The sequence below is a fragment of the Alligator sinensis genome, unplaced genomic scaffold (assembly GCF_000455745.1).
Source record: "Alligator sinensis unplaced genomic scaffold, ASM45574v1 scaffold1108_1, whole genome shotgun sequence".
Taxonomy (NCBI): Eukaryota; Metazoa; Chordata; order Crocodylia; family Alligatoridae; genus Alligator; species Alligator sinensis.
In genome coordinates, this window is record NW_005842256.1 from 1,349,523 (window position 1) to 1,361,876 (window position 12,354).

The window sequence follows — 12,354 nt, forward strand, 5'->3', positions numbered from 1 at the left end:
ACCTGTGCTGGCTGTCCCTCAGGATGTTGTCATTGGCCAGTCTGTTAAGAATGGCCTCTTTGATAATCTTTTCTAAGACTCTCTGGGATAGAGGTCAGGCTGATGGACTTGTAGTTTGCCAGATCCACTTTCCTCCCTTTCTTAAAGATAGGCACCACATTGGGCTTCTTCCAATCTTCAGGCACTTCACCAGAGCGCCAGGAGCTCTTGAAGATCTGTGCCAGGAGCTGAGCTATGATGTTAGCCAGCTCCTTGAATACCCTGGGGTGTAAACTGTCAGGGCCAGCTGACTTGAAGGTGTCCAGCCTCTCAAGGTGTTCCTTCACAAGGTCAGCACTGATGGAGGGCAAGGAATCACCCTTACCCAGGCATTCCCATCCCGTAATGGGGAGGGATGTCTTTTGGGACTGGTGAAAAACTGATGCAAAGTACTCATTTAGTAAGTTGGCTTTTTCCTGGGCATCGGTTGTCAGTTTTTCCATCTGGTTTATCAGAGGTTCAGTGTTGCCCTTGCTTTTCCTCTGGCTTCCCACATATCTAAAAAAGGACTTTTTATTGTCCTTGATACCTTTAGCTAGCTGGAGTTCAGTCACAGCCTTGGCTTTCCTGGTTTGCTCCCTGCAGGTCTGGACCAGTGCAGAGTATTCCTCCTTGGAGGTGGGTCCAGTCCTCCATCCTTTGTAGGTCTTTCTTTTTAGACACGAGGTCTGCTAGATCCCTGTAGAGCCAAGGGGGCTGCTGTGCCCTTTAGCTGCCTTTACTTCGAGATGGAATAGACTTTGCTTGTGCATCCAGAATCGCTCCCTTGAGGAGCAACCACTCTTCCTGAACTCCCCTCCCCTTCGGGTCATGGTCCCTTAGGGCCTTGCCAACTAGCCTCCTAAGCTTGTCAAAGTCAGCTTTCCTGAAGTCGAGGACTTCTGTATTGCTGACTGACTTGCCAGCTTTACGGCGGATGGGGAAGGGGATCAGCTCATGGTCGCTGTCACCCAGCTTCCCTTTGATCATTAGGTCACTGATTAGGTCATCCCCTGTTGCCAGTACCAGGTCGAGCAACGCTTTACCTCTCATCGGCCCATAGACTTCTTGTGTCAGATACAGCTCATCCACACATGAGAGAAAACTTTGCGACCACTCAGATTTGGCTGAGTGCTCTTTCCACGAGATGTCAGGGTAGTTGAAGTCTCCCATGACAACCATGCACTGGGAGCGTGCAGCCTCAGCCAATTCCCTGGTGAACTCCTGGTCAAGCTCTTGATCCTGGGTGGGAGGTCTGTAGTAGACTCCCACCATTGTGTCCCCTGTGCCGTGTTCCCCATGGATTTTAACCCAGAGGGTCTCCAATTGTCCCCCCTGGGTGCCAATGTCAGTTTGCAGGGACGCGTAGCTTTCCTTGACATAGAGAGCTACCCCCCCACCGCTTTTGTCCACTCGATCTCTCCTGTAGAGGGTATAGCTGTCTAACACTCTGACAGTAACAGCTGACTGAGAGTAACAGCTCTCCACTCTCCTGATGCACCAGAAATCAAAGCAGAGTGGTTCTTACAATGACACAGATCCTGCTGTTCTTGAGCTCGGTGGAAAAGCTGTTTTTGGCTTTAGTGGCAGAAGGTACATGCCATAAAGAAGGGAGAGGGGAACTTCACAAACAAGTCAGCCAGGACTGCATACCTGTGGTTAAAGTCTGTTCTTGCTGGCAGGATGGGGGAAGGCACAGGGTGTCTGCTGCATGTGATTTTGAGCACAGAAGGGGTTATGGGACTTCTTGTACTTGTGAACGTGGCTGCAATTTGGGTGTCATTGGCCCTTCCTGGCAGGTTCTGACCAGTACTTCATTCTGAGCTGACAGTTGGATCCTGCTTGTTTATTTGCTGCAGCTCCACCCAGGCTCTGCATGGGCCAGAGCAGCCTCCACAATGGAGGTACTCACTGCCAACAAGGTGATCCTGGAGGAATCCATTACCAAACTGCGGCAGGTATGATGGCTCCTGACTCAATAAGTAGGGATGAAAACCAAATAGCACCTACAAAAGGGATGGGTCCAGAAGGAAGTTGAAGTTGGGGTTCGGCCCAGAAGGAAGGGAACACAACTTCCTGAAACTAACACTAATTATTTGTAGGCACGTCTTGCATACAGTCCAGCTGCGTCTACATGAGACGTTTACTGTGGATTTGATGAGTTAGCTCCGCAGGAAACATCTCAGTGTCTACACATGCAGGGCAATTGAGCTGGAGCTGGAGTAAACTAATTAACTGTGCAGCAGGATAGTACTTGCAAATATAAGTACTATCCTGCTGCGGGGATTTTCATTCTGCAGCAGTGCACATGTAGACGCTGACATGGCTGGTTGGGGCACAAGGGTGCTCCAGTGTGGGGGGCTGCCTGCTGGCTAGTCCCACACTGGAGCAGCCTTGTGTCCCAGCTAGCCCCTCTACAGCACATTGTGCCAGGGGGGAGCAGCCCTAGGCTGGCAGGCTGACTCCTGGGACCCCCTACCAGATGGGGCTGCTTCGACTCGGCTCAATGTACTGTGGTCCTGGGTGCATGTTCAAACGGTGATCCCAGGAGCAATGCACTGGAGCAATAAACTCTGGAGTTTATTGCTTTGCATTAATTGCATGTGTAAACATGCCCCCCGCCCCCCCCTTGGAGCACCTGCAGTGAAGCTCTACTCCAGGAATATTAGGAAGGGCAGTGCCCTTACAGGATGCATAGAGGAAGCATGGCAAAATCTAGTTCATTTAGTACATCTGTAGCAGTGCATTTGAGTGGGGAAACCATTTTGCTTGGTGTAAAGTAACTGACTTTCTAGTGCCTTTCCAACCATTTTCTCCCCACATTAGGTTGGGCAAGTCATTTAACTTCTTTGTAGTATATTCAAACTTGGTGGGGACTAGCAGAGCAAGGGATTATTATGATGAAGATGTTATTCCCTGCAAAGAAACTGCATGGGAAAAGCAACAGTAAGGTTGCAAAGGTTAGCACTCAAAAGACAGGAAATGCTTGAATTATGGCTGTCCTTCAGTGGAATTCCTTCCCCAAGCATGCATCCATGTGTCCAAAAGACTTCATTATAATGTAGGTAACATGTTAGATGCAGAGCTTGGTTTTGAGGTCATGAGAGAACACAGGAAAAATAATGATTGTGTTATTTGCATAAAAGAAGCTGTTGGAATAGCAGAGTTCTGCTGCACCCTCCCTTGGGGTGGTGGGAAGAGCTGAAGATGGTTTGTGGGGTAGCCAGTGGTATAGAGTGTTATGTATGTTTGACTCATTGCATAGGACCTGGATGCCGAAGAGGAGAGGCTGTTGCAACAGAAGGACCAAGTGAAGGAGGCAAATTTGTCCCTGAGTGACATCTTGCTCCAGAAACAGGTACTTTCCAAACAGCCTGCTGTGGGCAGACTCGTCTCACAGAGGATTTGGGGCAGAAACAATCACTGCTGCCTGCTCCCCAGCCAGTCAGTGCCATGAGTCCGACATGTCTCTAGCAGACCAGTATCAGGCCTTCAACATCTCATTTAAATGCAGTTACTTTGGAATTCTCCTTCCCTATGTGCACCTAAATGGCAGGTATATAGCTGGAATACCAGGAATTTTTTGCCCTACTTCTGCGCTTTGGTTGTTTAAGTGTGTACATGCAGACTGAACATCTTCTGTAGAGCTTTTCCCAACATAGCTGTGTAAAACACCAGAAACTGTTCCTCTCAAACAGCATACCCACAACCAGCAACACTTGTCAGAGGAGAGCAGACCTGCCCCAGACTCTGCTCTGCTCGCATGCTGTGGTGTTGTGCAGCAGATAGAGCAATGCCTTTGCCTGCATGGCTGATCTGGCCTCTGGAGATTTCTCTCCAGTTGGTGCAGGTGGGCCTCTTTTCGGTATTTCTGGTGGGGCTGGGGCCGTATGCTTTCTTGGTAGTGGCAGTGGGTGGCTGATGGGCCATGACCAAGCAGTGTACATGGAAGTTCACACACTAATGCTTCCCTACATCCTTTAGGGCTGCAGAAATTACCGGTTTTCAACAAAGAGCAAGTTTAGGTCCTGCCAGACCAAAGGAGGAAGTGAGCTCAGAGTGGAAGGCCCATTATAGCCAAGTTCTCACAGTTGGCCCCTCAGATTTGAACCTGGGACTGTTAGTAAGAGTATCCCATGTGATAGAATTTGTCAGCAAAGGAGGTAAGGGAAGACAGCTCTGCGGTGGGTAGGATCTTGCCTTGTCATGCTCCCTTATTTACAAGCAATAGTCTTGTGTGTGATCCCAGATGAAAGCAATCCTGGTTGGACTCAGATCCCAAGGAGAAGGTGGCAGTAGGCACAACAAGTTAAAAGGGCAAGACTGCCAGGACAAGGGAGATGGACACTTAGTTGGCCAATGTCTGTTCTTCCCTCTACTTTCAGCACACAGTACAAGAGCTAGAGTCACAGCGTGGGGCCCTGGAGAAGAGCCAGAAAGAGGCACAGAAGCTGGAGTCCCATGTGAAGGAGACTCAGAGCAAAGCAGATGAAGCCAGGTACCTGAAGGGGAGATGTGCATATGGCAGCCTTGGCAGGCCAACTGTAGATAGGGAATAGGAGATTGTGGGTATGACCTAATGCTGTTCTCACTGAAACCAGTGGCCAAATACGCAGTGAGGTTGGTGGAAGCAGGAGCAGGACAAAGAACTGAGGGTGAGCTAAGCCAGGTAATGATACAGGGCATCTTGTTTGGCAATACACTAGGTATATCTAAGGGCCCCAGGACATCTGCAGATGGCAGCCCTACAATGGGGTTCAAATATTAGATGCTGCCATAAGTAACACTCCCTCCTGATGCCAGCAGCCCTTGCACAGACCCAAGGAGCAGTGCATGCTGGGACTTGTCTTCATGCAAGTTCAGCCTAGAAATGACAATGCAGTGGGTGGTTCTAAGAGGGCTGCTGCACTGTGCCTCTTGAGATGATGGTCTCTCCCTGCCATAGGGTGGACCTGATGCTGCTCAAGCATAAGCCTGACTCATGCCTGTGGGAGCTGCCAAAGAGAGAGGAGCTGAGCATACGAAGATGGCATCACTGTGCCACACACGGCAACCAGCTGGGAGTCTTCCAAGATGAGGTGAGGATGGGGCTTGGAGCACAGCATCAGATGGGTCCCACATGGACTTGGTGCAGTTGGAAAGGGGACAGGAGGCAAAGGAGAGAAAGTAACAGGAAAGAAAGATGAGCCTGATGGAGGGAATGGCAAGTCACATTCCTCTCTGAATCATGCAGGAACTGTCCCTCAGTGTGTAGGGTAGAGGTGCACTATTGATTTCCATGGGCTTGAAAGTAGCATTGTGGGATTCAAGAGCCAGGTTGTCTTATTCTCAGCCTGTTTTCCTAACAGGTCGCCTCAGTGGTGCCTGAGTGGGAGCAGCTGAAGATGCATGTGCATCACTTGGAGGGCAGCTTGTCCCCCCTGAACCACCAGAAGCTGAAGCAGCAAGGGGACAGAACCAGAACAGAGGAGCTGCAGGAGGTAGGGGAGCTCCTGGGGCTCACAACAACCCAGGGGTTGCTGCCCAGTGGAAAGGTTTCTAAAGCCCTGCCTGCCCAATGTCAAAGGAGGCACTAAGCACTAGAGTGCCTAATGTGAATGAGATTTGGGACTGCGAGGTAAACCTCAAGGCATTGTCCATTTCCTCAGAAGCAGGAAAGATCTACCTGCCTAGCCATCATGTCACAATATTGTTATTATTCATCATGCATTTTCTGGTACCCACCAGGAGCACCAGTTACGGGCCCGTGCTCCTGCCCCCATGAAGTTACATTTTAAATAATTAGCTTTTGCCAGCATAATACCAGAGAGGGCTCCCTTGCGAGGCAGTGGCTGTTGCTGTGAAATACGGTTCTCCCAGGGCAGAATATATACCATAGCCACCACCCAAGATTTTTTGGCAGGAATGAACCTGACTCTCATCATTGTGAGCTCTGTCTAAATAGCAGCTGGGGGCAATACATTTCAGTCTAGTTCAGACCTTGGCTACCTTGTCAGTGAGAATTGTGCATGTTCCTTTGGCTGCAACACCTGAAGGCAGCTCAGAACAAGCTGGAGGAGAGAACAGCAGAGGGGCTGGAGCTGCAGGAGGAGACAAGGCAACTGAGATTACAGCTCAGGAAGCTTAAGAGGGCAAAGGAATCCCAGGTTTAGGTGGTGTGTCCTCCACATTGGGGCAGGTAAGAGGAGTTATGGCAGGTGGCCTGTGCAAACTTAACTGTCCCCTTCTGTATGTGTCATCCCTTCTTCCCTCTTCCAGGAGACAGGCATAAGAATGTATCCATACACTTTGGCCCAAGGGTGCCCCCTGATCCCTGTGCAGGCCTACAGGGACAGTGGTTGCTTACCTCTGCTCAGGAGATTTCTGGAGTGCAAGGGAAAATGAGATGAGGCTGATTGCCAGAGAACCTCCCTAGCTGGAATATGTGTTGGCATAGGCGGAGAGAGAAAAAATTATTTGGAGGGGCTGAGCGTGCACATGTCACCCCAGCAGCTAAGTCTTTGGGGGAAGGGGTGGGGGGAGGGAGTGGGGCATAGAATCATAGAAAGAAGGACCAGAAGGGACCTGTAAGATCATCAAGTCCTGTCCTTTGCCATGGGCAGGAGGTAATTGGGCTCAAAGGAGCTCAATGAGGTGTTTGTCCAACCATCTCTTAAAAACTACCAGGGATGACGACTGCACCACCTCTGCTGGAAGTGTGTTCCAAATTTTAGTTACCTGTATGGAAAAGAAGTTTTTCCTTATGTCTAACCAAAACTTTTCCTCGACTAGTTTGTGTCCATTGGACCACGTCCTCCCAGGGAGTGCTTTTCTGAGCGGTTGCTCTCCTTGACTAGGAATAACGGGTGTTGACTAGGGAATAATGGGTGTAAACTAGTTGAGAGTGGATTTAGGTTAGATATTAGGAAGAAATTTTTCACAGTAAGGGTGGCCAGGATCTGCAATGGGCTTCCAAGAGAGGTGGTGCTATCACCTAGCTCGGAGGTCTTCAAGAGGAGGCTAGATAGTCACCTGGTCAGTCCTCTTTCCTGCCGGGGCAGGGGGTCGGACACGATGATCCATTGTGGTCCCTTCCGACTCTACAATCTATGAATCTATAGATCCTGGTGTTCTCCCTTGACATATTTGTAGGTGGCTATCAAGTCGCCCCTCAGCCTTTTCCTCAGGCTGAACAAACCCAGATCCCAAAGTTTCTCCTTGTAGGGCCTCTCCCCCAAGCCCTTGATCATGCGCGTGGCCCTTCTCTGGACCCTTTCAAGCTTGTCCTTATCCTGCTTAAAGTGCGGTGCCCAGAACTGGACACAGTGCTCCAGCTGTGGTCTCACCAACGCCAAATAGAGGGGGAGGAGTACCTCCCTGGATCTGTTGGTGACACATTTGCTGATGCACGCCACAACTCTATTTGCTTTGTTGGTGACTTCATCACACTGGCAGCTCATATTCATCCTCTGGCCAATTGACACCCCCAGGTCCCATTCAGATGCAGTGCCAGCCAGTTGACCACCACCCATTGTATAGATATAGTGAGGGTTCTTCCTACTCAGATGAAGGATCTGGTATTTGTCCCTGTTGAACCTCATCTGGTTCTGTTCAGCCCATAGACCCAGCCTGTCAAGGTGTTCCTGAATCCTTGACCTGTCCTCTGATGTACCCACTTGTCCCCACAACTTGGTGTCATCTGCAAATGTAATACACTTTTCACTCCCTCATCCAGGTCATTAATAAAGATGTTAAAGAGCACAGGCCTAAGCACTGATCCCTGGGGTATACCACTGGAGACAGGCTTCCAGGATGAGGCCACCCCATCAATTACCACTCGCTGGGATCGGCCGCCGAGCCAGTTGCCAGCCCACCTCTCTGTAGCCTGGTCTAGGCCAGTACTCTTTGGCTTAACCAAGAGGATTTCATGGGAAACAGTATCAAAGGCCTTGCTGAAGTCTAGGTAGGTGACGTCCACCTCCTGTCCCATGTCCAGATGATTAGTTACCTGGTCATAAAAGGACACCAGGTTTGTTAGGCATGACCTCCCCTCTACAAAGCCATGGTGGTTGCTTCTCAGTACCCCACCAGATACGAGTTTGTGGTTGATGGCCTCCTTGACAATTTTTCCAAAGATGTTCTCCAGGACCAAAGTCAGACTGACCAGTCTGTATTTGGCAGGGTCATCCCTCTGTCTTTTCTTAAAGATGGGTACCACGTTCATCTTTTCCCAGTTGTTAGAAACCACTCCTGAGTTCCATGACTCCTTGAACAGCCTCGCCAGAGGCACTGTTATGAGCTTGGCCAACTCTTTCAGTACTCTTAGATGCAGGTTGCCTGGCCCAGCCAACTTGAAAACGTCCAAATGATGTAAGAGTATCTTCACCTGTTCTGGACTAATTTTATGTGGACCGCTGTCTTTACTGCATTATCTGCACCCCTGGTCTGGTGACCAGTTTTCACCTGGTCTCAGGAATACTGATGCAAAGTAAGGGGGGTGCCTGGCGTGGGGAGGGGATGGTGACTCCCACCACTGCACACACTCCAGAAGGGCATGGGGGTCGTGTACCCCTGGATCTGTGTGTGGAGCAGAGCAGGGCAGGCTGCGTCTGCAGGCTTGGGCCAGGGTTGCACTGGGCTGTTTCTGGTGGGATGGGGTTTGGCTGTGCTGTGGTCAGGGTGGGTGGCAGCAGCACTGGGAGGGGGTGGGGGGATAAGGCAAATTTTGGGGTGGCTGCACCCGCCTTCACCCACCCTGAGCACAGCCCAGCCCACCGCCAGGAAGAGCCTGGTGCTGCCCTGGCCCCAGCCCACAGCTGCAGTCCACCATGTCCTGCGCAGATCCGGGGGGCACACGCCCCCCATACCTTCCCGGGGTGCATGTAGAGCTGTGTCTGGATGAGCCGCTCGTGGCTCCGTCCCTTGCTCTGCCCTGGTTGTGCAGCACCTGCCCCTGTCCCAGCCCCACTCCCTCCCTCACCCTTCCTGCAGCAGCCAGAAGCCTGCAGTTGGGCTGCCTTGCAGCCCTACTGCTGCACTGCGTTTGGGGGGGCTAAGCCCCGTTACCCCCCAACCTTCCACCACCTATGTGTGTGTTGGGTTCCCAAGGCCAGGGGTGGAGCCCCATTACTGAGTGAGCCTTCCAGGGTCCTTCAAACATTCAATGGTATGAAATGCTTCTTAACCGAGATGTGGTCTTGTGTACACCTGCCCTCATTGGCCATTGCCAGACCCACCCACTGGTCACTGCAGTGCAGTGTAGTGGAGCAGTAACACACATGCTAGTGTATTCTTAACTGTTTTAATGCACCAAGTGAGTAGTAGTCTTTGCAATTACTCCTTTGTTTTTCTTTTGCTCTGTAGTGTGCCTCTGATCCTGGCACGCCCCCCAGAACTGTTCTTGTCTCCTCTTGCACCCCACATGCTCCTTGCTGTCCGGTTCCCTTTATCTCCAGCCCTACCACTTCAGTGCTTTGTTCTTTTCTCCCCTGGCTGATCCTTTTCTGCTAGTGGGTGATAGGTTTGTTCTACTCATGGCTCTGAAGTGACCCCTCACCTTCCAGTATGAAGAAGTGGCAACTGGCAGAAGCAACTGGACTGGCTCTTCCCCCTCATTTCCAGCTACTGCTAACTAGATGCAGCTCAATAATGATAAATGCAGAGTGCTTCATCTGGGGAGAAGTAACCAGTGACATGAATATGGGTTAAGAGGAGATGTCCTGGCTAGCATGATAGCTGAAAGGGAGGGGTTATGTTTGATCACAGGATGAATATGAGCTGCCAGTGCAACACTGTAGTCAACAGAGCTAACAGCATACTGGGATGCATTAGCTGATGCATCGTGATCGGGGCTAAGGAAGTGATACTTCCTCTCTACTCGGCGCTAGTGAGACCCTAGCTGGAGTACTGTGTCCAGTTCTGGGTGCTGCACTTAAAAAAAGATGTGGAGAATCTTGAAAGGGTCCAGAGAAAGGCCACAAGAATGATTAAGGGCCTGGAGGACAGACCTTATGAGGAACGACTAAGGGATCTGGGAATGTTCAGTCTGGGGAAGAGAAGACTATGGGGAACTTGGTGGCCGTCTATAAGTATGCAAGAGCTGGGGAAAAAACTGTTCACTAGGGCACCCCAGGGGAGGACAAGGAGCAATGGCCATAAACTGTTAAGAGGATGGTTTCAGGAAGAACTTTATGGTAAGGGTGACCAGAATCTGGAATAGACTTCCCAAGGAGGTGGTGCAGTCCCCAACCTTGGAAGTCTTCAAGAGGAGACTGAAAAGACACTTTGCTGGGATCATTTGATCTCAGCAGTATTCTTGCCCAGAGCAAGGGGGTTGGATTTAATGATCTTTCAAGGTCCCTTCCAGCCCTTAATTTCTATGATTCTATGATACTTTTACAGGCTCCCTCCCTTGCAGAGAGGGGCCCAGACACCTGTAAAGGCAGCTGGACTTGAGAAGGAGGAGGCAATGCTATGTGACCAACTGGACCTCCAATGGTACATCCCCCAGTAGCATCCCCCTTCTCAGGCAAACCTATCATGCATGTCAGTTCCTCCCTGGGGATAGGTCTCTATTCCAGCTGGACAGGTGAGCTCAGTCTGTGATTAAGAAGTGGCATGTGTCACGAGCTGGTGCTCAGCTTGGGAACAGGGTACAGTCCTGCTCTGGTATCTGGAGGATCTGACTTCAGCCATGCTGGGTCTTTTCAACCCTTACTTGAATGGTTCTATAGCTTTCAATGAGACACCAGTCACTCCTATGCCTCATTGGAGTGAGGGGAAAGGAGAGAGTTTGTGATGGTGACACAACTCTCTGTTCCAGAAGCAGGAGGCTGGCCTGAGTGAACAGAACCAGTCCCTGAGCAGGCAGAGCCAACCACAGGTAGTGGAGCAGGCGGTGAAGAGCTCTGCTCTAGAGAAGATCCTGTTCGAGAAGAACCTGGAACTGCAGCAGTTGCAAGAGGCTGTCTCTGCCCTGACTTTGGAGAAGGAGTCACAGAAATCTGCTCTGGAAAGCCTAAAGGAAGAACATGAAAGGCAGCTGGAAGAGGTGCACAAAGAAAAGGTACCAGCTCTAAGCAGCCCAGCCTGAGCCAACAGAAAGGCAGGGGCTTTCCTTAGTGAGCGGGGAGGTAGGGGGGTCCTTCCTTTTCTGATGTTCTTTTTCCCTCTGTTTAGTTTAACTATACTTATTAAAAGCTGCAGACCTGCTCCAGCTACATGGGAGAGGGACTGTCCTGGGTGTCCTGGATGTGTTCACATCCTATATTCAGTCCAGCTACTCCCAGCTGCAGCATATGCAGGCAGGCTTTGATGGAAAATCTGCCACTGTGCAGTTCCTAGCTCTTGAAGCCTGCAAAACAATGACACAGGCAGCAGAAGGGACCTTAGGGAGTTCTCTTTGGGTTTGGGGCTGAGCTAGATGACAAGGATGCTATTTCCTATGCTTATAGGAGCTGGCACTGGCTCAGCAGAGAGAGGATCTACAGCACCAGAAGCAGCAGGAGCTCCAAGAGGTTTGTTCTGCATAGATGCATCTTGGCATCTTCAGTTCCTGTGGAATCTCGAGGGTTGCAGTAAATCATAGAATCACAGGATGGGCAGTGACCTCAAGGGTCATTTTGTCCATCCCCTGCAGAGATGCAGGATGTGCTGTTCCAGAAACAGAGGTGGTATGGTGAGTGGGCCCCATGATGTCCTCCAGTGATCCTGCTTTTTCTGTATAATGCAGCTGCGAAATACTGGAAGGAGGTGGCTGCATGAGAAACCAGCAACAAAAGTGCATCCACCAGTAGCATCCCCTTCTCAGGCAGGCCCATCCTACATCTCAGTGGGTGCATCTACATGAGATGCTAACTGCAGTAGCCAAATAATATTGTGCAGTAGCGCATAGCACCAACGGTGCTAATATGCCACTGCACAGTGTTATTAGGCTACTGTGCAATAGCAGCACTTAAAAGGTGTTTGCAAATGCTACTGCACAATAACTCTGGTTAGTGTGCAGTTATTTAGTATTTGATTGTACAAGTACTAAATAAATGTGCAGTAGCCACTGTGCAGTAGTGTCTCATGTAGATGTGCCCACTGTGTGGGGATGGGTATGTTCCAGCTGGGCAGATGAGCTCAGTCTGGGATTAAGAAGTGACACTCCCCATTCTCATTCTTATCTGCTCAGTTTGCAGAGACTCTGGAACAGGTGAAGGATACAGCCTTACAGGACCAATCCTCTTCCTTCCAGAAGAAAGTGGAGAACCTCACCAGGATTATGGAGGTGAACTATGCCCCTCAGATTGGGACAGAGGGGGTGGATGGGTCATGGTACAAGACAAGGTAAGGTAGGTCTCAGTGGGATGTGTG

The 12,354-nt window shown here is 50.4% G+C and overlaps 1 protein-coding gene across 1 annotated transcript in view; it reads left to right on the top strand.

Moving 5' to 3' along the window:
• Nucleotides 1-12,354, top strand: part of LOC102380999 — a 74,577-nt gene that overhangs the window by 38,691 nt on the left and 23,532 nt on the right. Inside the window, exons 9-16 of the mRNA XM_014521774.2 lie at nucleotides 1,878-1,976; nucleotides 3,284-3,376; nucleotides 4,404-4,516; nucleotides 4,964-5,096; nucleotides 5,367-5,498; nucleotides 10,820-11,062; nucleotides 11,451-11,513; nucleotides 12,173-12,268. Of these exons, the coding sequence (XP_014377260.2) occupies nucleotides 1,878-1,976; nucleotides 3,284-3,376; nucleotides 4,404-4,516; nucleotides 4,964-5,096; nucleotides 5,367-5,498; nucleotides 10,820-11,062; nucleotides 11,451-11,513; nucleotides 12,173-12,268 (972 nt within the window). The remainder of the gene's footprint in view (nucleotides 1-1,877; nucleotides 1,977-3,283; nucleotides 3,377-4,403; nucleotides 4,517-4,963; nucleotides 5,097-5,366; nucleotides 5,499-10,819; nucleotides 11,063-11,450; nucleotides 11,514-12,172; nucleotides 12,269-12,354) is intronic.